Source organism: Tauraco erythrolophus, chromosome 3 (genome assembly GCF_009769465.1).
Source record: "Tauraco erythrolophus isolate bTauEry1 chromosome 3, bTauEry1.pri, whole genome shotgun sequence".
Classification (NCBI taxonomy): domain Eukaryota; kingdom Metazoa; phylum Chordata; class Aves; order Musophagiformes; family Musophagidae; genus Tauraco; species Tauraco erythrolophus.
In genome coordinates this window covers 29,894,477-29,921,509 of record NC_141467.1, presented here as the reverse complement: position 1 = coordinate 29,921,509, position 27,033 = coordinate 29,894,477, and the positions used below count along the sequence as shown (strand labels likewise).

General features: G+C 40.6%; 1 protein-coding gene across 6 annotated transcripts in view; it reads right to left on the bottom strand.

Annotated features, from left to right (window-relative positions):
- FHOD3 (formin homology 2 domain containing 3) overlaps nucleotides 1-27,033 on the bottom strand; it is a 411,475-nt gene that overhangs the window by 355,006 nt on the left and 29,436 nt on the right. For all 6 annotated transcript variants that reach the window (XM_086609099.1, XM_086609100.1, XM_086609102.1 and 3 more), the window contains exon 2: nucleotides 21,510-21,616. In XM_086609099.1, the coding sequence (XP_086465225.1) occupies nucleotides 21,510-21,616 (107 nt within the window). The remainder of the gene's footprint in view (nucleotides 1-21,509; nucleotides 21,617-27,033) is intronic.

Below are 27,033 nucleotides of genomic sequence, written 5' to 3'. Positions count from 1 at the left end.
TTTTCATCTTATTTTCCCACCTTTCTGTTAAGGACAGGGAGCGAGAGCACAGCTGGGTGGGCATCTGGCAACTGGCCCAGGTCAACCCACCACAATGACTCTAGCAATTCATATTAAAGAAGTGTTGACTGCACATTTTAATTTTCATAGAAAAATTTTAAAGCTAGGCATAGTAAAGTACAAAAAAAAAAAAGGCAGGGTCAAACAAGAGGTTGCTTACACTTTCACAAATCTGCTTGTGTAGCCTAATGGGGGGTCTTGAAAGCACAAAGAAAAATCTATTTTTCATGCGATGAGACAAAATTGAGTCCTCCTTCACTCTGGCACTGTCTCAGTTTCATCCTGGTCTTAAACAGAATGACTTTATCTTAATTAGCTTCTACATTTCTCATTTGTTTTTCAGACACACTAGCATTAGATACGTCTTTTCAACCTGGACAAGTGCAACATTCTTGATTTCCCAGTGCTCCACTCGCAAACTGGCATCAAGATAACAGCCAGCACCTCGCCTCTGCACCCATATCTGCTCCCCTGATGGAAAGCCTAATGTCTTTTCCATTTGTACAGTAACATATGATCACATCTGGACAACCAGCTCTAGGTGGCTTTGCTTGAGCAGGGTGGTTGAACCAGGTGAACTCCAGAGGTCTCTTCCAACCTCAATCCTTCTGTGATTCAGCGAATTTATCGTGGGAAAACATGCAAGAAGCAAAACTGGTTTTAGAACACATTCAGATGCAGCTTAATTTGTGTCATGTGAACCCTAGACCATACAAATTAAAAGCAAATTAAAAACCTTTCCTCAGTTATACGCACTATGATTCTGCTGAGAGATTTCAGGGCCAACCCTTTTGGGCATTCAGCAGAATTTCCCACAAGCTATAACTTAATCAGAACAAACCCACTGTTTTCTAGACAACAAAAAAGGTTCTTCCCCTCTTTGCTGTATTCCTGCCCACGGTTGTTTTGAGGAACAAAAATATCTGTCATTAATTTCAACAAAAAAAGGACATGTTTTACACCATCTCCCAATAAATTTACAAGGGAAGGCAGGTCAGTGAAGCAGTGATAAATATTTTCAGAAAAATATCACTCCCAGAAGAATATAGGAAAAAAATTGGTTAACGTGGAACTATGTACCTGGTAATAAAGGCCTCGGTTTCAGTTTCAGAAGGGCAACCCTTCTCTATAGGTTAAAAATAAATAATTAAATCAATACATAAATAAAACAATCTAACTTTAAATGAAATTGCTCTTTGAAGCGCCTGCCTGAACAGCATTAGGACAAAGCAGGAAAAGCATGAACCTTCTCCTAATGCTGCTGCTGGTTTGCAGGTCTTTTGAAGCAGCAAGCAGCAACATGCTATTCCCTCACAAGAGCTGCCTGCAGTCTGGATTTCAAAGTTTCCTGGAGTAATTCCAGGTTTAGGACTGACTCTCTGCCCACCTAAACTCCTGCCGATTCAGTTGGAGACAGCCGTTGCCTGCGCTCACGTCCTGCGGATTGCTAACAGCTGCCCCTTTGCACAGGAGTGCCAAGACTCCTCTGGAATATTTAATTTGCAAAGGACCTGAGGAATCTTTGACAGAGCAGCAAAACTTATAATACTAATAAGAGCATCTCTTGTTGATATATCTCTTCACTTACACAAGAGTTGTTATATTCTTACTAGGATATATGGTGTTTCTTTGAAAGAATAAAATAACACATTTTTAAATCTCTCCCCCTCCATTAGTACTTGAGACAAAAGGAAGAAATCTCTCCTATGGAAACAAAAGAGGATTAAGGTCTGGGACAAAGACCAGATTCAATTTCCCTGTTGCTGCAGCTCCCTTGCACAGTTGTGAGCAAGTAAGGTAAGGCACCACAGAGGTGCCCATGTGCCACATTAAAAGCCAGACCTCAGCCACTCTGAGGATGTGAGTTTAGTTTCTCTACACCTTGTGTTCTCCATCTGCAAAACAGGGACCGTGGCAGCTGCCCATCTCCTGCTTCCGTTAAGACTCGGGTCTTATCGAGTCCTTAAAAACATTAATAGTACTTGAGGACCATACGGTCCTCACAGAAGGTCTACACAAGTGATTTTAAGGGGTGTGCAGATTAAAAACTAGTAGATGTGAGGGGCAATAATAAACAGTTGTTTATTATTATGGAATTAGTGTTTTTCAAGAGACAATCTACAGTAAAATATTTCAAGTAGCTCTAAATGTTATCTTTCTCTCTGAATCAAACACTTGACCAGAAGACCATGTCTTCAAAAATAAGGAGATGAAACGCAGCAACAAAAACCTCTAGTTAAATAGTCTCCAAAAGCAAATTTGCCTTCCCCCCCCCCCCCCCAAAAGTCGATTGTTGACTTACAGGGAGGGGTTTCAAGTAAAAGAAAGCAAAACATATTTGCTACTGAAAGGAAAGCACGGCCGTTCTGCAGGCTGCAGCCTCACAGGTGGCCCCTGCTGCTCTGCAGGCTGCCCACAGGCACTGGGAGCAAACAGCCAATTCATTGCCACCAGCCACCATTTCAGCATGGGGGGGAACACTGAGGCACTTCCACTCAGACCTTCGCTGAGCAAGGAATACCAGTGGATTCAATCTTGGTTTTGCAAGCTCCGCCAACCTGCATCACCCATAGGTATGCCTCCCACTCTGTTTTCCATATGATTTCTCTTCTTGGATCATGGCATGATCATATTTTTGCTCTTCTGAGGCTACAGAAAGAGAGGAGGAAGAAGAGGGGAAACTCAAAACTTCCAGATAAGCATCAGCTAGACATCCTCTATAGCATTGGAAAAGCAGGAAAACCAACATAGTAATGGTATAGAAGAGTCCGTGCATATCTGATCGTTAAAGCAAGTGCAAGATCCTTGGTCTCCCTAGCCAGGCTGACTAGGAAAGAATAAAACCAGAACGCAGCCTGAGCTGTGCAAAGCTGCCTGTGAAGACGTCTGTCAAAAGCCATAGAACAGGAAGCAGGGGAAAACTATACTCATTCTCAACTCTTGCTATAAGGCTGACAAATAAACACAGAAGAAAAACAACAACAGAATCTTCTATGTCATTACTTAGTACCTGCATATAAGATATCTTCTGTGGGAGCACTTGGAATCTCTTCAGTTTGAGATCCTTGTGCTTATTCCAAGGATGGAGACAAAAACGTAAATGAGGACCAAAGTACTATGGGAGAGGAGGTCCCAGGGAGGTGGAGCTGCTATCAAAAAGCAAGGACTAAAAAAAAAAGATCAAGAAGACCAGAGTACTTTGAATTACAAGCACCTCAGAAAGACTCCCAGCCAACAATGCGGTAAGACACTAACTAGGTTGCCACTGCTCACGTCAAGAAACCTATTTCATGGGCCCTTTGGGTGGGGTTTGTTTTTTGGGGTTTTTTTTTCAGCTTTTTTCCCCACTTGGTTCTTTTTCTTTTGGGAGGGCAGGGGCATAAGCACCCAGAACTCTTGAGCAATTTTGCCAATTGCAATCTTGCACTGCCAGCCTCGCCCTTTGCTATAGCCCCTGCCTTCCCCAACACCTGATTCAGTACAAGAAAACTGCTTCTCTTGATCCCCCTTCCTGGATGAACTTGTTTACCAAGCCTCACTCAGGGCAGTCTCATCTACAAGGGCACACAACAGAGGCAAAAATTACTGTAAGGTTTTGTGACCATTCATATATGCTCCTCACATCACTGAAACCTCTGGAAATGGAAAATAATGTTGCTAGATTCTTTGGGTTAGACATTCTCTTCCATGAAACTGTCTACAACCGCCAAGCTGCAGATGTAGCCTTCCAGTTACTAGACAAGGAAATAACAAATCAACGCAGCGTGCCCATCAACAGAACAGCTAACCGCTTTGTCTGATCTCAAGGATTCAAAGCTGCTGAAAATCTAAAGCATCCATCCTCAAAAGCAACATCTCACATTAAGGCCCTAAGAGAGCTGTACAGTTAAATTTCTCCTCCTATACACAGCCCCAAATACATGAGTAAGTCCATTGACCTTGATAGAACTACTCATAGGTTATTCATAAACTTCAAGACTCATTTTTTTGAGCAAGGAAAAATGACCTATTTCAAGTGCAGGTGAAGTGTGTAGCACCTTCATTTCCTGGTCCATAATTCATTTTACTATTGATGTCTAAAAGTTTAGTAAAGAAAAGCGGAGGAGGAGGGAACCAGTTTACCTAATAGATGCATTTCAAAAATAAAGGAAAAAATACACAAACACCATCCAGAAAAAAACCCAACATTAAATTTCAGACAGATTTCTTCACAGTGCCAACTGAAACTCCATTCTCCAGAAACACCGACAAAGTCATTCAAAACTAAAGAGAGAAACTCAATAAGGAAGAAGCTATTGGCAAAAGAAGGAGCAGCACAAGTCAGGAGAATGACAAGCCAGTAATTCAGCAGGAAGGTTCAAGGAATTAGACTGAGCCAGGAACAAAACAGTATGTGAGAAACACAGACAAGTCCTCCCGGGCTTTAATTCCTTTCTACTGAGCAAAAGGCTCTTCCTGTAGTTTGGGGTGAATTTGCCAGTCCAGGCACTACATTTACTAGAAAAATCCTACTAAGGGTCAAGGAAATTAGATACGACACAGGTCAGAACTTTAAAACTTGCTCTTACTGCAATTGAGTAGCTTTTCTTTTATGATTTTTTACAAGGGCATGTAAGTGACAGGACAAGGGGCAATGGATTTAAACTGAAAGAGGGAAGATTTCAATTAGATATAAGGAAGAAATTCTTCGCTCTGAGGGCGGTGAGGCACTGGAACAGGTTGCCCAGAGCAGTTGTAGATGCCCCATCCCTGGAAGTGTTGAAGGCCAGGCTGGATGAGGCTTTGGGCAACCTGGTGCAGTGGAGGGTTTCCCTGCTCATAGCCGGGGGGTTGGAACTAGATGATCTTTGAGGTCCCCTCCAACCCTAACCATTCTATGATTCTATGATCCTTTCATGTTTATACCAAAAGTCTATCCACTGATTTGCAACTAACAGTTGCAAATTATTTTTAATATTATTTCTGTTACTGTCTACAGTTCTTTATGTTAGCATGTAGGCTCCTCTAATCCAAATCAAAGGCTCACCAGGGCTTTTGAGACAGACAAAGGAAACTCGACCCTTCTTCCCAAAAGCATCACTAAGCAACAGTAAATAACAAAGGCAGGGGATAGAGAATCCAGAGAGACTATGTTTGCTGTAATAATTACATATATAAACTAGTATCAGGTTTTTGCACATAATGTTAACAGTAAAGGTAGCATTATATACAAGATGTCAACGCCTGCACGTGGAAGGTTTATCTAAAACATTTATTTACCTTCTACCAAGACAGCTGCATGGTAGCCAGCTACTTTAGGGCAGTGACCACTGAATTCCCTTGGTATGAAGTTGTATTTCCTAGTATCTGCCATGAGATTTTATATAGCTGCCACATTTTTAATTGAAAACAATTTTCTTACAGAGATGTTCTTGACATACCTTTATTCATTTAATAAAAGCAGTAATACTTACACTGAGTAAGCATGAAGGATGGGAGTTTGAAATCTTTCAGTCAAGTAACACTGTCTGCATTCCTTGCAAAAACACCTCCTTGCATAGGTGAGAAGTATGAAGGCTGGCTGGTGATTTGTTTTTACTCTCCAAGACTTAGCTTATAACACTAGTTAAACCAATAATACAAAACCCATCTCTTTCAGTTCCACAGATCATTGACTAGGAGCAGGCAAACTAATTTCCAGTTCCTGGTACCACAGAGAGTATTAAGGAAAGAATTAGCCCTGGCACATATTCAGAAAAGCATATAAATACATGGAATCTGCAAAAAAGCCCCAATGTCTCTGTAGAGAGGTGGGGATGGAAAAAGCCCTATGTTCTGCCACCTGTACATCCATACACAGATGGAAAAGCTGGAAGCTATACCCACGACTTGACTTTCTAGGTACTGCTGTGAGATATATAGTAGAGGAACTTATTCTAAACCTTCAGAATGTAATGGTATGTTTTAAAGCCTTCCTGAGATACAGCCATTATGCTGAAATTCAACTGTATAAACCACTGTCATCCTTGCCCTACACCATCCATAATTCCCATTTGCACCCTATCACATACCCTATCTTATTCCCAACGAATTCAAGACTCAGCTTTTATTTGTCAATGACCTAAATCTCAAAGATATCAATAAGTACTTCAAACTACAAAAAAAAAAGTATATCACTTCTGGTTTAATAAATAGTTATTTGTTCCTAGGTTTGAGCCTAGTAATTCCTTCACCAGAAGAGGCTGTTGCACTAGGGCGGGGGGGGGGGGGAAATCGCAACACACACACAAAAACCAAAACACCAAACTCCCTCAAATTCCTCCACAGTTTTCCTCTTAATGTTCAAGAAAACTTTGAAAGACATTTTTAAGGAAGTCTGTTTTATTAACACGCAGACATCCCTCCTCCTCAGATCAATACTGAAGAGTTGGTGGTATCAAAAATGGGATTTTTACGTAAATATCCAGTTACAATTCATTGTCATTACTAGCAAGGAAGACCACAGTCACTTCTCTGTCAAAGTTCATCTTTAGGAGAATGCATCAGTTAGCACACGGTTCCTATTTCAATGTTTTCTTTCTTTCCTGATAAATCTTTCTTTCAGGAAAGGCAACCATTCAGACCTCCTAACGTTTTGCTAAAGGCCTAGGTATTTCAAGTCAATAAATTCAGTCTCTTAAAATAATCTCATGCTTCTGAAAACACACTATTTCACCATTTAAAACTGAAATAAAAAATTACTTTTCAAGCTTTCTTAACAATTACTTAAGATCTCATTAAGAGAAGATCATTAGAAGGTTGGGTATCACACATTCTACAAGAACAGGTCGTGATACACCCTTCTGGGCTCCTTCTGCTTTGCTTTCCATATGGTGTTTTCTACAACCATGGAAAAAGCCACAGGTCTATAGCACAGTGTCACATCAACTCCAAGGATTTTAATAACACTCTCTAGTAATATAGTGAGCTGTCAAGCAAACTTACTGTTCTTCATTAGACTCACTAAAAAACAAACAAACAAAATCCATAGCACAGACACCTGAGCCATAAAAAGGTAATCGCAAGCAGAAGCAAACTCTGGCATTGTTAGAAGCCACGATTTTAGATCACAAACAACTTGGAGCCTTTCAATTAATGTAGATAAGAGAGTCTAAGCACTACTCTTTGCTAGGGTCAAAACATTCTTCCATTTTTTTGATTTTTGAAAGAATATAAGGAAAGTTAGCCCCATAATGGCAAACCTGGATCTGAATCTTACAGGACGTGCTACACACATTGACATGGCTACACAGCAAATGAGCAAAATGCTCCATCTCTATGACCTATAATTTTGATTATTCCACTAAGCCAATCATGCTGGTGTCTGCACTTTAAGAGTGATGCATCTTCTTGGGAGGATTTTTGTTCATTTGGGTTTTTTTGTGTTTTTTCCTTAAATAAATAAATAAACGGATGAAATAATAATAATAAAAACCAATCAGACCAAACCCTTGCAACAGTCAAACTAGAATATTCCCATGACCTTCATTTTACTCTGTTCCAAGCAAAATTTTTAGCCTTTAAGATTAGTGCTATCGGTCAGTTCTAGACAGGGATAATTCTTTAGGATAACTGAGAGAACAAAAATCATTCACTCTGTAAAAACCTCTGCTGTGCTAGAGAGGACAATTTCACAAAACCTCTGAAAACCTGAGCAGTTTGTACACATGTGCATGTGTTCTGGTTTTTAAACTAGGAGGAAGCATTTCCTTCAGACCCCAGCTGAGCTTCTGGCAAAGCAGCCTAGATGCAATGGAAAACAAATTCTGAAAGTTTACATTTAAACTGGCAACAGCAAGAGAGGGATTCTAAGTTTGGAGGTCCAGAGCACGGACCTTATCTTTACCATTGCTCTGCTACACTGGGCAAACAGCACAGCTTACGTCCTCCCTCCTCGCATCCACTCTCCCTCATCCTGCTTCCGAGGAGCGCTGTAAAGAGCAATCGGTTCATGTTTGCTGCCCGCATGTAACTGGTGAAACTCTACACAAAAACCTATCCTAAATTAGATAAAGGCTCACCCTCTTCAGTTTCACCAAATGAGGGAAAATAAGGTAAAATCAGATACTGGCAAACACTATAGGCATCTTGCATTTTTACCAGTTTCAGTTGTTACTACACAGGAAGGTTTCTCACCGCCAGCCTTCAAACCCCCTCCATAATCAGTCTTTCACACTGTTATTGGGTTCAATACCAGTAAATCGCTCAAAGAAAGGCCAACTCTGAACCAGGTGGTATCAGATCAATCAGGCATCAGTTTACCTTTTCCCAAGTCTCTCTTGAAATAACCAGGTATTTCCATCGCCCTTCATGACTGCTAGCAAACACAACAGGTTACTGAACTAAAGCTGAACTAACACCATGGGCCACTGCCTGCTTATCTCAAAGGTGGCATAGGCTGGATGAAAACTAACATCAACCTAATAATTGAGTAAATCTACTCATTCATGATAAACATAGAAAATGTTTTCAGAGTTGGCCAGCCAGTCTAACTTGATAACATATCCTGTAACAATTCTGCATGGTATAACCATCTAAGCATTATGAAAACCTACCTAACACAGATGGTGCTCTTAGTGGAATGCTTTCAAAGCACACATGCCTAACAACGTGCTTCATATTTTGTTACAGCCTCTTAGAGCACTCGAGTTTCTTGATTGACCACCCATCTTCTCCAATAATCACATCTGTGTTTTTCAAGAGGAGTAGCATTATAAGAACAGCATCCAACAACAATCCCTAAGCTCAAGAAGGAGCAACTGACTCCCAAGAGAGAAGCCTGGACAACAGCATGTCATCAGAAGCAAATGTGTAGCAACAGACACACTATGAAGTGCCTTATTTTTGCAACTCGCTTTCACTTTCAGCACCTACGCATTTCAGCATCTGTTGAAGCGGGTCCAGAGGGGGGCCACGAAGATGATCCAAGGGCTGGAGCACCTCTCCTATGAAGACAGGCTGAGAGAGAGTTGGGAATGTTCAGCCTGGAAAAGAGAAGGCTCCAGGGTGATCTTATTGCAGCCTTCCAGTACTTAAAGGGGGCCTACGAGAAAGCTGGAGAGGGACTTTTGACAAGGGCATGTAGTGATAGGACAAGGGACAACGACTTAAAAGTGAAAGAAGATAGATCTAGGTTAGATCTAAGGAAGAAATTCCTCACTCTGAGGGTGGTGAGGCACTGGAATAGGTTGCCCAGAGAAGCTGTGGATGCCCCATCCCTGGAAGTGTTCAAGGCCAAGTTGGATGAGGCTTTGAGCAACCTGATGTAGTGGAAGGTGTCCCTGCCCATGGCAGGGGTCTGGAACTAGATAATACTTAAGGTTCCTTCCAACCCAAACCATTCTAGGATTCTATGATTTCCACCTTCACTTGCACACACCTTTCAGGGAGTAGAAAATGCTTCTGTGAAGGTGTATCACCTCACAGTCAGTCACTTCATAGATTAAGGAACTCCACATCAGCCGTGGGAAACAAATTATTCCTTGTTGAATGCACAAGTGATGAAATTTTTGCCAGACTTCAAGCACTCGAGTCCATCAGGTTTTCCTTGAAAAAGATCTGCAAGCCAGCACGCACAATAAGGGAAGCGTTTCTTAACCTGCTATTAATCAGACAGCATAAATTCCTAGGCTTTGATTTCAAAGCTGTTAAGACATGGTTTGACTGCGGTTTCAATATGCTATGCTTCTCCATTTAACTGCAGACTCAAGAGATGCAAAATAAATTCTGACATTTCAGAAAAATGTTGTATAAAAGCTTAGTCTTTGGAGATACAGAGAGAGGACACACATGTATTACAAGAGGAATTAAGAGTGTCTCTGAAAGTCATCTGAAAACATTATCCAAACAAATAAGCTTTTTGAAGTTCTTCACGGATCATGATCCAATGATCAAACTGTCACATTCAGCCTCATGTTATTCTCATTCAATAACGGAAACAAAGGAGCTCAGGAAATAAAATGAATTTTTTTGAAAAAAACGTCTTTTAAATGCTAAAATTCACCTCCAATACACTTCGGATGGATGACAGAACTAGTAACAGGCAGTTGGAGGCAAACACAGTCATCTTCAAATGAAGTCACTAGACTTTCCTTTCTTACCTCAGTTTTTCCATCTAAAAACTTTGCATGAAGTCAGAATGTGTCTGCATCCTGTTCTTGCAATACACTTTCAAGTCATCTAATCATTTACGTATTGGATTTATTCAGAGCATTCCTGGACCATAACACATTTACCAAAGCAACAATCATTTGACAAGAGTAGATGAAAATAAGTAAACGGATAGAGACTATTCAGACGCCTGGTCTCTCTTCATTAAAAAAAAATAAAAATAATTAAAACTAGACTAATTCAGATAGAAATAATCCCAGTGGCACATTCCCTAAGCAACAGCTGGGCAGGCAAAATCTTGCAGATTATTAGTGTTAAGCAACAGTATGCAAAGGAACAAAGTATGCAGAGACTTGTACACGTGTTTTCCCCTGCAGATTACTCCAACATTATGTTCTGTGTTTGCCAACATGAGTTTAACAATTAACTGCCTCATTCCCTACTAACAACCCATATACCATGCAAAAAGTTACACGTGAATACCAAGGAAAGGAAGAGCACCGTGGCTGACACATCCTTGCCTGTGTAACTGTGCAAATAAGGACCACATACAGACTGTTACTGCAAGGCACTGGGTTTGTACATCCACCTACTCTTCCAAAGTGCAACATTTACTAGGCAGAGTTTTCATCTTCCCCCCTCCCTTTTTAAATGGAAACGAAATAGGATGGAAGGAGAAAAGGGAAGAAAATGAGAAACTCAAAAAGGTCAAGTGAGACATGCAAGGGATTCACCAAGTATGCATTATAAGCCACATTAACAGTGCCTAATTATTTATTACTAATGTATTCTGAGTATGTGTCGGTAAAGGTCTAGGTGGAGTCTTCTGCGTACCTCACCACAAGGCAAAGATTTTTGCCAAAAGACCATGAATCACTTTCACACATTGTGAAATGCAGCAAGTTTAAATGAGGGAGCATTTGTTTTATTTGTCCATTTTAGTAGTTTCTGTGCAAGCAAGCCTCAGAACCTGGAAAATGAAAATCCCATCCCCTTCCCCTACTTTCTGAATCATCATGCTGTTAATTTCTCAGTTGTTAATGGCTCAGTTTCCACACATTAAAACAATAACCTTCTAACAGCCCCTAAAATATTTGAGGGTTGACTGCTGCCCTTGCACTCAGCAAGTAACTATTTTTCAAGAGCTGTCCTTATATACGAACAAAGCTGTGTCCCTTCCCACCCTAAAAGCTCAAATCCTTATATGATTGTTTACAGCAGGAAGTTTATCCTGTTATTTTGTGAAACACTGCTGGCATGACCAGTTAGATCTCCACCTTATATTTTTGCATTAAGAAAGCATGATCTTTATGAGATGGCAAATGGTGTAGAGATTTGCATTAGAAGTGCTATTTTAACAATAATATTGCTTCTGGGTAAACCACAAAAAAAAAAAAAAAATGAAGGCTCATTTCCTCACTTCTTGTCAACCTTGCATCATGTTCTTCTGCAGAGATGACATGTCACTTGACCAATGCTTTTCAATTCCCAGGTTATGTATTTCCCACCACTGTCAGTAGCTCTCAAACTCTGGCTGCACATTCCTCCCAGGCATCTTTAGACTGGATACCTTCTGGTCGTGTGGTTTTGCTATCGCCTGCGCACTGATGTTCCTGTTACATTTGGATTTTCATTTAAAACCTCCTTACACTTGAATCAACAGATGCGTTGGAAAAAAAATCAGTACTGAGAACCCACAGGACGAAGGGGCAAGGAGGAAAGTAAAATTTCATTTCATAGATTTCTAGGTTGGAAAAGACCTTAGAGATCATCCAGTAAATGAATCTCCCCCATTTGGGTCACTATGCTTCCACCTCTTCAGGCAAATGGTGCCTCTGGTGCTCCTAGCCACATCATGGGACCCACAGTTTTGGTTCCAGGAGAACAAAGTGCCAGACCAACATTACTAGAAAAATTCCATAGTCACAGGCAGAAGCAAAGGGCACCTGCACAATCAATTCCTTCTCACAAAGATCCTGACTGTTACTTACAGTACCAAAAAGGGCTCTGATTTTTTCATAATTAAAAGAACAAAAAAACTGACTTAAATAGTTTGGAAAAAGTAGTTTTAATAATTTTTCATAAACTTTTCCCTTCTACTATAAATTGTTCTCTAAAATCTCGAGGAAAAAACACTTATCTTTTATGATTTTCCCAGTGCAATTGATGATACTAAAAAGATAACAACTTGAAGAAGAGATTTCCCAAAGTGACACAAAACACATTTCAAAGCTATGTCCCACTGGCTTAATCAGCCAGTTATGCTCTTTCTCAGGATGTGATCAGTTTAACCAAACTCAGCAAGAACTATTTTAAAACTGTTTTACTTTGCAGTAGGACATGCATGTGTGTATGTAACTAAAAGTACATAAAAATAAATTCTACTTTGCATTACTCAATATGCTGCTTTGGGTCTCTCTCTGCTTTTCGGAAGCTTTCCATCAGCATCATGTTTGGCAAGCGTTCCTTCACAACTTGGCATACAAGTTCTTAGATAAAACGCATTGCCCTCAGGCCACTTATTTCTCGATATTAATTCCATTTAGGAAAGAAAGAGGCTTTGCATTTATTGTTGGGCTATCAGTGCTTTTGCTAGTGAGCATAATTACTGAGTAGTAAACGTGAAAAGTATTAATATTTTTGCTGTAATGCTGTAGTCTTAACCCTGGCAGAGGTTACCAGTTTTCATGGCTTCAGTACTGGAGATCCTGGGCTAGTCACAGATTTGCAGTGGTTTAAGCTATTAGTTCACCACTGGAGATTAAATTGGAGACACTTACTTTTATCAGAAGCAGATTATTACCTTAGTTTAGTCAGCGGTAAAACAAACAAACACACACCAAACACACAGAGAGATGAATTCCCATGGGATAAACAGAGTGTGAGCTTGCCTACACAACTCATTTCGCGTTTACCAGAGGGCAGGAGCACGCACACGAGTAGTTGCTGTGGAACAGGAAGCGTAACAAGTTCACAGCTTTTACTAATTACCCAGCACAAACTCACTCAGCTGCCACACGCTCCGGGCAATTACGCTGCAATTCTACATCCGTTTGCAAACTGCACCGGCAGACAGTGGGTGCTCGTGGTGTTCAAGGTCTGGATCCTCAAACTGATGGTTTTACTCACAACAGGAGTCGAGTTCAGAGCAGTCCTACAGCGCTTTCTGGCAGCCCTACCTGAAGCCCCACAGATGATCTGTTTATGGAGAGAGGAAGGGATTTCCTCCTCACAAGCTGAAGAGAAACACATTTCCAAGCCTCGAGAGCTGCTCACTTAGCTTATAACCTCATCATCGACGAGGAGGGCAGAGTGCAAACACGGCTATTAAGGAGCTTCAATGTTAATAAAATTAAATGTTTTTAAATAAAACATCTGGCATCAGCTGTTTCTATAAGCTGCTTTTATTTAAGTTTCCACTCTAAAATATTGGACTCCTCAGCTATTTTCACATGTAAAGCTGAATGCCAAATTAGACTATCTTAAAAAAAGGTTGTCCTAGGAAATACTGTAAGAATTATGCACACACTTTTTGGTTTGGCACTGTATTTGATACATAACAGGCTGGAAGGGAGCTAAGCACAACAGTATTTTTGCAATACATTTTGCAATGGAAATAATTTTTGAAGAAAAGCACTCTTATTGCATTCATTTGCCAGCAGTAATCACTAAAATTCAAAAATAGCAAATCTTCAAATGTTTCCACGGATACCTTGGTACAGATGTAAATTTTTCCCTCGACAACAGAGAGCTGTGAGTAAACTCTGGGGCAAAGTGGGGAAGAAAGAGACACAGCTGTTTCAGTATTGACTACCACAAGCTATAAAATCATGAGTCAAGCTCTCAAAAAAACCTCACAGAAAAACACCCTCACTGAAAAATTGCCCAGAAAAAAAATATAAATACACAACACAGAACAAAACCAGACTACAGAACATTTTAGTGCTTGGGACTTGAGGTGCTGTTCCACACCCCAAAAGCCTGCATGAGCTTTTGAGGCTGCTCCCAGGCACATGGGGTAAGATGACTGGGTACCTTCACATTTCACAAGAATCAAGCCCAAAAGCTGCCCATGACCTGTCCCCTGTCAGGTACGCTGATCCCAGGCTCCCACTTTCCCAAAACCAAAACTGCATAGAGCTGGAAGAGCTCTCAAAGCAATGATCTGTCTCCTCTTTCAAGCCAAGGAAGGCATCACTATGGATATTGGCTCCTTCTCAGCTAGAAGCAGCATGGCACAGCTCGGAAGATTGGGAGTGCTGGAAGAAGAGCAAAACCAAGTGTTTCCTCTTTGAAGGCCACGTCAACACACTGAAAGTAAGACTATGCAGTCCCTCATAACTTTTTGCTAAGTCAATTGCCTGCGAGTTTTCTGTCTTGACAAGAATGGAGTTCTAAGGTCCATTGACTGCACTCCCATTTGATGTCCCCAGGCTTCCACTACAGACCATAGATACTTGCGATTGCTGTAATTTCTGTCCTTACTTCTGCCCTCCAGCTCCCTCCTGGCTAACCCACCAAAATTCAGTGGCCACAGGTTCTTTCCACAAGCCCAGACGAATCTTGCATTGTATGTCTTATGGTGTGAGCAAAGTAGCTTGTAGTCTTCTGACCTAGATATATACAGAAGAGATTTACTTGCACACCATCAAGCCAGCTTTAAAGCTGAGAGTACAAGAGAAAACAAGCCTTAGTCTGCAGTAAAATTTATTCAAGTTTGCTGTTCTTTATTCAGATGCTTGTTTTCTAAATACATTTTACATTCACACAACAGTTTCATTCTTTAACTACAAAAAAGTAGTAGCGTTTCACTACTGGTAGAAAAGCTTAATTTGACAAGCATCATCTTCACAAGATACCTTGTCAAGAAAATCCACTGACAAGAAATCCTTATAACTGGTCAATAATTCATGTGGTGGAACATTAAAGTGTTAATTGCCTCCACCCTACTTCAAGGGCACATCCCTCAAAGTCACATGTCTCATTTGTCAGGCTCTATGAAATACATGCACATTTGTTTAGCCATTCTTGATTACATGCTCTGGAAGCATGAATGCTCAGATGCCCTGCCTATTGTTCTGAGGCAGGGAAAGTGTGTGGGACCTGTTATTTTATTTCATTTTCCTGTCAAGGGATACCCCCAAGATAACGATGAAAATTAATTTCTACAGTTCTACCTAAAGATTCATTTCAACATTCTATCTAATGATTTTTTTTTTATTTTACTAGCAAAGGCATTTTATTAGGATTAAAAATTAAGAAGTTAAGCTACATAAAATTTTGAAAACATGGGTTGTAATAGCTATTGTCCTCAAACTTCAGGAGAGAGGGAACTAAAAAAGCACCAACTTAGCCATCCAGAAAAACAAGGTATTTCATTAAAAATGTGAAAACTTAATCTTTATGGCCATTTATTTTGCAACAGTAAAGTTTTAGCTAATCATTCACTTCAAAACGTGGTTCGACATCTTAATCTGATACATTATAGCCTGGAATACTGCTACCCCATAGAAAGGCTTATACCTTCCAAAATTTACCATAACCTCTCAGCTACAGGACAGCCTGAACACATCTAGACTCTAAAAAAAGAGCATGAGACACACCAAGAGGGTCCTCACTTGGGGACATCCTTGAACACACCAGGCTATTCAAGGCCTAAGAGAGCTGAGATCAAAAGCAGCGTCATTTGAGTCACTCTGTCGCTCAGCCCCATGCAGCACCATGTTCCTCTACAGTGCTGGTCCTTGCACCTGGGTAAGTATAGGTGATGATACTAAACACAAAAAGAGCACCTTAAGCAAAAAAATGAGAAAGAGCAGGTGGGATGTGGAAGCCTAAGTGTGCACCGTTCTTCCTAAACTAATTCAGTCTTCTTGATAGGAGGAAGCTTGTCTTGACAGGGGTTTTTGGTTTGTTTGTTTGGGTTTTCTTGGTGGTTTTTGGTTTGTGGTTTGTTGGGTTTTTTATGTGTTGCATGGTTTTGTTGTGACAATCCATTACATTTTTCAGATTGAGTATTTGGTCAAAGTAATAACTAAATATCATAGAAATCAAAATATTCAGATGAAATAATGCATTTTTCAAAACATGAGTAAATCATTGCAACGAGCAGTCACAGTCTTTACTGTTTGCAACAGCACCATGACAATCTCCTACAGGCACCTCCCTTATTTTTCTTGCTGTTTGAACTGAGAAACATTATGGAAACAACATCAAGACAACATGGAGAGAAAGCTGTCATGACTTGAGAGCATCTCCCAACAGTGTACTAATACAAAAACACTCTGTTCAAATGAATACAAAATCAGCACAGGGTCTGCTAGTTTGCAGTACTTGAAGAAATTAGCCACATCATTTTTATTAGACAAAAACTAAGTTAATCTCCAAATGCATCCCCAATTTCCTCATGTAAAAAAGTGACGAAACGTTTTCATTCTCACAATTGTGCTAATCACAAGTTCTAAGCTGGTAAAAAATAGAGTACATAAGCAGGAAAAGAATATTAAAGATCTCTGTCAGATTCCATCGCCCTCAACAAATTCTGAGTGGAGCCCAGAATGAAAGGCAGCATCAAGAGGGGAAACGCCTGGCATCCAACTTAAGTGGGGCTCATGCAGCCAAAGTGGCTTCGGACAGGGTGTCTAAAAGGAATGCAAAAACATCAGTGCCGAAGTGATTTGTCAGAAGTACTTTAAAACAATCTTTCTGCTGAACAGAAGTCTTGAAAACATATTCCCCGAGGAAATCTCCATGCTTGCAGCGTGCTGTCTGAAGAAGCTTTTGTGTTCTGCGGTTTAGAACTGTGTTACCTTGTGGGCTACTATTACAGCCTGTTAAGACATGCCCATAAAAAGAACTTGGGCAACTATATGGTAATTTAAATACATGCATTTCTTGACAATTCTTGCTCGCTCTTTAAAATCACAAGTAGAAAAAGGAAAAGAGCATTACCTGTCATGGGCAACTTAGCAAAACAGCCGTCCCACCTAAACTAGCTCCACATTAGCTCCTCACACAATTAAGCATCCAAAGTAACTTGTATTGGGATGGGGGGAAAAAAAACAACACCACACAAACAACAAACCCAACACAAAACCAAGCAAACAAACCATGAATACATGCCAGACTTGAAAGGAAAGGCAATTTTCCTACATACTCTTATTGACCCGTTTCCTGGTTGTGACACTTTCCGCAGGGCCAGTATCATTGCTTGGCCAGTTGTTCATCCTGACTGTCCTCCCAAAAAAAAAAACCCACCCATATAAAAATGATCCAATTCTCCTGAATTCCACAGCTATTCCCTAACGTACAAATGGCAGCAGTGACAATTGCGGATACAGGAAAACAGTCCCATTGCTGTACACGTTTTGCTCAGGGTTAGCCCTACAGGCTAAGAGGGTATGTGCGTTGGGTTTTCTCCTTCCCTAAAAAGAAGTTTAGATTCTGCTGGAGTGGATAGCAACTACCAAAAGTCTCTTTTCACTATATTCAGTAATGGAAGAGGATTCATTTGAAATTGTGTATGAGTGCATATGTTTCTTATACCTGTTATTTACAGATACACATCATAAACCTCCAGACTAACTGCCACCATCCTCTCGCTTCTTCATCTTGAAGAAAAATCTTTGTTTTTCACTGTGCTCATCCAATCCTTCCACGAGAAAATAGCTATCTGCAACCTCTCACACCCATAAAAATTTGTAAGACTGTTGCCTGCGTGGCTTCTTTCAGTCTCCTTTCATCAGTGTGTTCAAAAAAAAAAAGTCTTCACAGTTTTGCCTGAGCAGACAAGAACATTTGGCAAAAACATGCTGAAAACAGCCAGATTGCAGGACGTTCTGGTAACTCTTAAGAGTTTCCACAGTTTAGGATCTAAAATTTTAAAAATACCATGAATATCCAGCTACTAAATCCTTCACTCGAAGTTCAGCAAGCTTCAGTGACCCCGATGAGCACAGTGGCCTCAGCACGGCCGAGAGGCAGGTCCTGAGGTAGCCTAATCTCAGAAAATTAAAAGCTTTGAAGATTAAGAGCAGGACCTTGAAATGACCCAGAGAGAAAGAGAGAGAGAGACTAAGCGGTTTCTGCAGGCAGTCCCTCCCAGACAGCGGGCTGCTAAGCCCCCAACATCCGCAGCCAGCGGCTCCAGCTTGGAAGCGCTCCAGCTCAGCACCTTGGTCTCTGCAGAGGGAAAAGATCAGAGCTGCACAGCTCCAGAATGGAGTTTAGTTAGACAGAAACCTGAGATGGAAGGAGACACTCCTGACTGCATTTGCTACCCTATGCCTAAAGTATTCCTTTTTTTCTGGATAATATCACACGAGTTGCATTTACTCTGAAGTGACAATGTCACCAAGTCATACAGGGAAGCCATCTTACAGATTCATAAAGTTCTGGTTGTTCTTGTTTATCTTCCTCCTCTTCTCTCTTGAAACGTGGACAAAAACAGGATGCAGAAATGCAGCAGAAGCACTAGTACAAAGATACCAATTTCACTGGCTAAATTCCTACTTTATACCCTAGGATGACCCTTACCTTTTTCACAGCACGATAATCCCTGACTTGCTTTCAGCTCGCTGTTCCCAAAAATGTCAGGATCATTCCTGCCGAGCTGTTGACAAGTCAAGAGCTCCCCTTTCTTCATTTTCTGCCTGACCAGTATCTGCTTGTCCTCTGGCCAGTTACTCCTAAATGCAAGGGTTTGTACTTCACTGAGCTGCATCCCACCACAGCAGAGCAAAATACTAGGATTTCAGAGCTCCAATCTGCAAGTTACTAGGTATTTTTGTGTAGGGAAGATGGAACAAAAACCCTCAACCTCAGCACAATCAAGTTAAAGCAAAACTCCCATGTCCATGGGCAGCAATGCAGGTTAAGCACAAGCTAGGGAAGTTACAAGGGAAGTTACTGCTTGTACCTACAGGCACCTCGGAAGAGGTGATGATGGGTGCATCCTCTCAGGCAATCGTCCCCTCTTCCCTCTGCAGCAGAGCACATGTATCTTTTTCAGCTCATCTGCAGTTCACTCGCTAATTTACTCCCCAACATCCCACTAGTCATTCTTCCTTCCCTCCATTCTCATCGCATCAGCCTTTTGCAACTACCACCACCTCCGTAATTTACCATAAAGGTAAGAAAGCAGGGTCTGAAGATGGGAAGACATGAAAAAAGGTTGGGTCACAACAACCAACACAGCCTGTCCCGGTGTTGCACCTAAGGCGGGCAGCTGAAACTTGAAAACATGGCACTTCCCACTGACCCAGGATTACCAGAGGGACAACTTCAGGGAGCTGAGCAAAGACCAGTGAAGGTGAGGGCTACATACATGACAACAACAGACAAAATAGTTTTTCTCTTTCATTTCACAAAACTAAATTCAAAAGATAATTACAATAATAATTTGCAGCCTAAGCTTTTGTGGTGCACCTTAGTACCCTGTTTCATACTTCCCTATTCATCTTTGCAGAGGAATGATGGAACCTACCTGGCAGGACAAGCTATGGAAGAAGTAATTACTCAACTGACCACAGACTGTGCAACTAAGAGGGAGCCTGCACACACGTGCAAAGTACACAACAACATAGCCTGATTTCTGAGCTCAAAACAACACAGCAGACACGCAATTCCAAGCGGCAGAGTTAGTTCCACATGTTTTGGTTGGTTTGGGTTTTTTTCCCCCTAGGATAGCCACCACTGAGAAAATTTAGAATCATGTTTCAGGAACAATTCACATCATTGATTTTATGTGCCCAAAGGAAGCAGAAATTGAAACAAGATGGAAGGTTGCTTGACATTTCAAGTGCAAAGCCTGGTAGGAAACGCGCCACTCGGTCTCCGGCTTGCCAAATTGCTCAGCAGTGCCATTGAGGGGTATCAAAAAGTATGAAGTTAGAATTACTAGAATTATCACAGAGATATCAGTGGAAAGGAAAGAAAAAGTGACAAACTCACACATACTACTACAAAAAACTATCAAAAGAGAAAGGTTTTCCATCTTACTTGCTTTCAACTAATTATCAAGTTAGCTAGAAATAAGAACTTGCTGTTCTTTGCAGCCATTTTTACCACCGCTGCATAAAACTGAAGACTAGATCAAACTCTCTACTCAACACTCCTATTGCATGGGAACGGAGACTCAGTTCAGCTGCATTGGTTACTTTGTCTATCGAAGAACTCTCTTCTAACTAATTTAATTTCTAACAGAATAGTTGATTATCTTCCAATAGTTATTAAGACATACCCAAAACTGGTATGTGTGAAGAAGGCATACACAAACACACACACGAATATCTACATAGTATTTAAAATTCTTCTCCACATAAAATAATCTTCAGAGGCACAGTTTAAATTTGTAAGAAGCATTCACCAAACAAGGGCAAGATAGCTATCACAAAAAGTAGAGAAACCAGTATAAGCAAAAGGGCTGCATCTCTTAGTGTTAACAAGCCCTGACCAATTCAGAATGCAGTCAGTTTCCTTCTGGCACACTTAAGTTACTCACATGCATGAAGTCCATGCCAAAATGTACCCATAAAATTAATTACAACTATCCAGTGTAATATAGTAACCAGCAAGGCAAAAATAGCTCTAGACTGTCTGTTCATTGTATATCTTAAGACAATCACCTAAAAGGCCCACAAAAAAAATTCTTCTAAAAAGCAAATTTTGTACACGTATTCACAGAGACACACATTGATGCTAACTTTTGTTTTCACTTTCAGTTCTCAAAGATGGTTTACGGAAAGCTGTGTCATACCAATCCCAGTGTGCCAGCAATAATTAAAAAAGAAAACAGAAAAGGCAAGAGAGGTGAATATTCAAAAATCAAGAACAAAACACACACACGAGACTGGCTAAATCAATTCCAGGAGTAAAAACAATAAATAACTTTTCTCCAAGAATATAAAAGCAAGAGTTAAATCTCAAGACACAAAGAAATTCTGTTTATAACTCCAGGAGCACCACCCCAATATAATCTTCTACACCAACTATTATCATATAGGAAAGATCTCAGAGTTCCCAGAACCAACCACCTCATTTATCAAGTTCCAAAGAACTAAAAACTTTTATTAGACCAGTCAAGATGTTCATCTTGATAGAATTCTTAGTGTGTCATCTTGTTTTAGAGAAACTTAGATAGTGAAGTCAAAGTTCTCAAATCATGGAAAAGGGGAGACACATGTGCTTATAGAGGAAAGAATTTTATCTTTTCTGTTCCTATGCTGACCTGAAAGTACCAAGTTAACTACACACACTCCCAAAATCTCAATGCTTCTGGACAAATATGCTTATTTATCTAAATCTAGTAAACATTTACTTACCCAGAATCCTCCTGGAAGCCTTCCAGTTCATCTCGTTGCTCTGCTAGGGTGGATTCTAGATCCAGATACGTACCATTGTGAGACAATTGCAGAGTGCAGTCATCAAGCTGTAAAACAAAATTCAGGCCATTAGATAACAGCAGTCATTCTTTCTAATATAACTCTAACATTGCCTTCCCATTTTCTAGGTCCCCAGACAAGATCCCCCTAAAACAAAACATACATGGGGAGTACAAAACATACGTAGCAAATGGGTGCTGTTTGGTAATTTATGCAATCCCAAGTTCACATTCAGTAGACCATGCTTAGTCATAACAATATCGACACAACTGAAAACAAAGAGAAATTTATTTATTTGAACATATAGAAGGAGATTATCGGGTTCTATCACAGTGCCTTTCGAATCCTGTAAGGAAAGAGAAGTTAATTTAAATGTAGGATATGAATAACTGTTCTCTATTCTTAACAGTACATTTAAGTAGAGGTTCTGGACCTCTGGATGAATGTGGAAGAACCAGTTGTTTCATGAGCTACTAAACGTCCCCTGTGAGGAAGGATACAGCCAAGGGACGGTGTAAGGTGTGGCAGCCAAGAGTTGGGGTCCTGCAGTGAGGGGACTGCAGTCAACCAAGATCCAGATTTTCTGGTCTTCCCATTTCAGAGCCAGGTGCTAACCAGCCTCAGAGGTTGCAGAGAAGACCTTCCAAGGCTCCGGGGGAAGGACTGGAAACATGTACCAACTTCCTACAAAGGTACTGAGATAACCAAGGACCAGACCTGAAAGCACGAAACTGCTTACAATAATGCTATAGCGGGAGAGAGCAATTAATGAACCCTCTTTATTTCCATCCTGTCTTCCCTCATCTTCAAGTTTTCCATTAATTGTTCCAGCTTTTGTTAAAAAAAGCCAGATTTGATCAAAGGTAAAAAAGGAATTTCGTGGGTTTTTGGTTGGTTTTTCTTCTTGTTTGGTTGGTTTGTTGTGGGTTTTTTTTAATGGAGAGCTTATCACAGAAGAAGGTCTAGGAAGATCCACCCCAAAACTCTGGTAAACTCATTTCACAGAAATACAAAATAATTACTGGATGGAGATGGGTAACTGAGGAAGCCTGAGGGAAGAGCTAGAAAGTAACACGACTGATCATTCACCATGAGATAACCCAGTGTCAAATCACAAGGAATGAGGAAAAAAGCCTTCCCAGGGCAGGGAAACAAGAAAACATTTACCAAGCAGCAGGTGAAAGTACAGGGCTGTCCTGCCTCACCACTAGGGAGTAAGTGACCACCCGCTTGGAGAACTGCATCCAGAAGCAAAGAAATTGCCATCACTGAACCCAGGTGGACAGGTCACTGTGGACCCTTGTTCATCATCACATTGGGGGTCCTTTTTTAACTGGTTCCAAGTTCACAAATATCTCACTCTCAGGAGACCCCACCCGGACTACTGCATCCAGCTCTGAGATCTCCAACATAAAAAAGACATGGAGCTGTTGGAGAGAGGCCAGAGGAGGGCCACGAAGATGATCCGAGGGCTGGAGCACCTCTCCTGCGAAGACAGGCTGAGAAAGTTGAGGCTGTTCAGCCTGGAGAAGAGAAGGCTCTGCGGACACCCTCTAGCAGTCTTCTTGTACCTAAAGGGGGCCTACAAGAAAGCTGGAGAGGGACTTTTGACAAGGGCATGTAGTAATAAGACAAGGGGCAATGGCTTTAAACTTAAAGAGGGGAGATTTAGATTAGATATAAGGAAGAAATTCTTTACTCTGAGGGTGGTGAGGCACTGGAACAGGTTGCACAAAAAAGTTGTGGATGCCCCATCCCTGGAAGTGTTCAAGGCCAGGTTGGATGAGGCTTTGAGCAACCTGGTGTAGTGGAGGGTGGCCCTGCCCATGGCAGGGGTTTGGAACTAGATGACCTTGAAGGTTCCTTCCAACCCAAAACATTCTATGATTGTAAGCCCCAGATGTATTGTGCTACTAGATACCAAACCCAGTCTGATAGCCAAGCAGTCTCGGACTGACATGCCAAACAGAAGATGTTTCATTCTTCTGGATTTGGCAAAGCAAGTTGACCGGTCCTTTGCATGCCTCTGTCTACGAAAAGGTAACCGTGACAATGGTGGTGGTGTAAACATATGTCCCTGCTGCAAAGGCCGCTTTGGGGATAGGAGAATATTTAATGCCATGCTTCATGCCAATCTTCCGCTGCAGGTCACAGCCAACAACTCTTTGAAGCGGTAAGCAAGGGTCTGAAACTGCCAATGACTCAAGGAAAGGAAATTACAACCTTCTATCACATCCATGGATTTTCCTTTCTGCTCTTTTTAACACTAGCAAAGAAAACCAATGAGAATCCATCTGTGATTAATTACCCCTTTTAAGTTCTCATTAAAGTTACAGGTTCTCAGTAGCTGCTCAGGAAAGCATGATAAGCAGTCACACTCCTTATCTGGCAGTCAATACCAAAACTTAGTCACCCGGTTTCCTACCACTGATTTATACATGCAAGAAAAGAATACAAATAGTCTTTAATTATTCTGGATTAGCTGCATGGGAAATACTGCAGAAATGCTCATTTATAATTAGCAAGCGATACAGCGCGACTTTTGGGTTAGTCCACACCACCACACTTCGCATTGTTTGCAATGTGAAAGAAAAGTTCATCTGGAGAAAGGAAAAGGGTAGAGGAAGGAGGCCAAGTTGTATTTCAAACCTGTTCCTTTTTTACCCCTAGGGAAAGAGTAAGTCATCAAATAATGCGACTTAAGTTTTTACTCTGACTCCTGGGGATTAAAGAAAGCAAAGAGCCTCCAAGTGCAGCCCTCTGATATACAGTAATACTGTTGCTGTTATTAATAACAACAACAACAGAGTATTACTACTCTGCACCTTTCCAGTTACAAAGGATGTTATTAACCTATGCTAATTCAAAAAACACTCTTCAGACAAGAAAGACTAAATACTACTCTGGGAAACTTTTTTCCCAGTAACCCAGGGTATCTAATGAAATGCTAATTTATTCAAAGTAATGCCAAAAGGCAAACTACTAATTAGATAAATGTTCTGCTGTCACTATGGAGATTAGGAGATTTGCCCACAATTTCCAATTATACTGCATAATTAGGGAAAAGGAACTGTGCTTTACTAGTATCTTATGACTTCGGTGTACAAAAAGCACAATGAGAACAGGAAGTACTTCATGTACAAAATAAAGAAGAATAGTACATTCTACCTGTTTTCATCTCATCTCCATAGCTTCAGCTGAACATAGCCTTCATTCAGGCTTTAAGGCACTGCACACTGTACCCATTAACAGGAGTTAGGGTAGTGGGAGAAATGGCGGTATCTTTCATTTCCATTACTTAACACTGAGTCTTGCCAAACTGATTTCTTCTTCTCTTGCATATGTACAAACAGAGATGGAAGGGAGCAAAACACTTTTAAAAGGACTGTAAATATTAAGGCAATGAACTCTAAAATCCTCCTTATATAGGATCACTTTACTATTTTGTCTCCAAGCTTCACTTGCACACATATTTTGCAGGCAAAATACAAAAAGAGAAGCCACTCTATGAATTATTTTTAATTAGCAAATTGCCTGCCTTTTTCAACACAAAGGGTGGCTGATGATCACTCATTAGTGCTTATTAGTAACAATTCAAGATGTTGCTCTCCTCTCTGCTCAATGTTAATCCCATGTTTATCTGCTACGCATCACTTCTCCTGTCTCTGGAGACTCTCACAAATGGCCTCATCTAGTTCATTCACAACATGCTCTTCCCATTGATCACAATTCACATCAAAATCCTTATTAACAACCATCTTCTCTTACGATAATCAAAAGGCAGAATCCATAAAGACAGTCTTTCAAAGAACATTTAACTGAGCTGCGGTTCCATGATCATGAACGAGACTGCTATTCAACTTCAGAAATTTATTCCATTTTGTTCTTCACAATTCTGTTTAACTTCTCAGTATTCCTTACTAGTCCCAAAATTCATATCTGCATTTTGTTGTCATTAAACTGCATAACTCATTTATACTGTTGCCACAAGGTCAGATTCTCCAGAATCTTTTCATAAGCTTACAAACACATCTTTTCTAAAATCTCTCTTGCCAGTCCCTTCAAATCATTTATCACTTTTTGTATCACACTTTCCTGTGTTGCCCAGAAAAGCCAAGAGGCTGATATGAGTCAATTAAATGCAACTCATCCTGTAGGCTTTCCAGCAATTTCCCATACTTTCCTACAGTCACATTAGAAGAACACTACAGGTATCATGGTATCATGAACAGAAAGACACACCGTCAGATGGGACAAATGTAATGTGCTACTTATGAGTCAAACACAGGGTTGCTCCATTTTCAGTCTCCTACAAGATTCCAAGTTTTTTTATTTTAGCTGAAGCATCAAATGACATCATAAGCCTCTGTAAAGCTATAAAAACCTACGTATGCATTTCAGTTACATTCACATTTTCTCGAATTAACAGTCTCTTGAGAAAACATACAGAGCGTATTTTTGAATCCCTATGGATATTCCTGAAGTCTTTTGTCTCTATAAAGAATGGGTCTGCCTAGGAGTAGTCTCTTTCGCAGGAGTGAAGGAACAAAAGCTATGGTACATGCAACAGTCATGAGAAAAAGCCTTTTGGCCACAGTCACCAGCTGTGGATGGTCAGAGCTAGCAGCAACCATCCTCTCACTGGGTTTACAAGAAGGAAGCAAGAAGATTAAGACTGTCTTTATGCAAGTCTTCCCCACTAAAAATTTAACTGATACGCTAATTATCATCTTCAGGTTCGTACAGAAACCTCATTGAAATATTAAGATCTGTACTCTGTCATGACAAGATAGGCATCAAGAAGTACAGGTGCTTAGGTGTCGATTCACTGATCTATAGCTGTCCAGTTTGGACAAGAGGAGAACCTGGAAAAGGCATTTTAACCAGCACTGACCTCACCAGCTCTTCGTTGATTTTCCATAACTGACTAGAAACATAGGAACAGGGAGAGAACCAGACGTTTCTACAAGACAGCCTGAAACACAAGAGCAGCCACTAAATTAAACCCGTTTTTATGTAATAAATGTTCCAAAACAGAAACCAAGAGATGTTTGGACTTTCTCAGGTCATAGATGGTATCCACACAGTGTTAACTCACCCAACACAATCCAACCATTATAATACCTATGCTGCAACCTTAACAGGCACAAATGGAAAACCTAAAAAGCATCATGCACACTCATGGACCTAAACACCACCATCCCAACAGTTTCATACATGCATATATATGGGCATGTATATACAGGTGTATGTATATGCATATATTTTAGATGGTTTTCACTGCAGTTTTTGAAAAAGTAGCAATTTACTGAATTTGAGAGTCAGATCTCTGAAGCAAAAGTTCAGCCCTCAGAAGAGAAGGAACAGCTTCGTCTGAGAAGTTAGAGCCAAACAAGTGCAGATAAACGCCAGAACTTCAGGCCAGCATCATCCACTGTCTGTAACCACAATGTACTTTTCACCT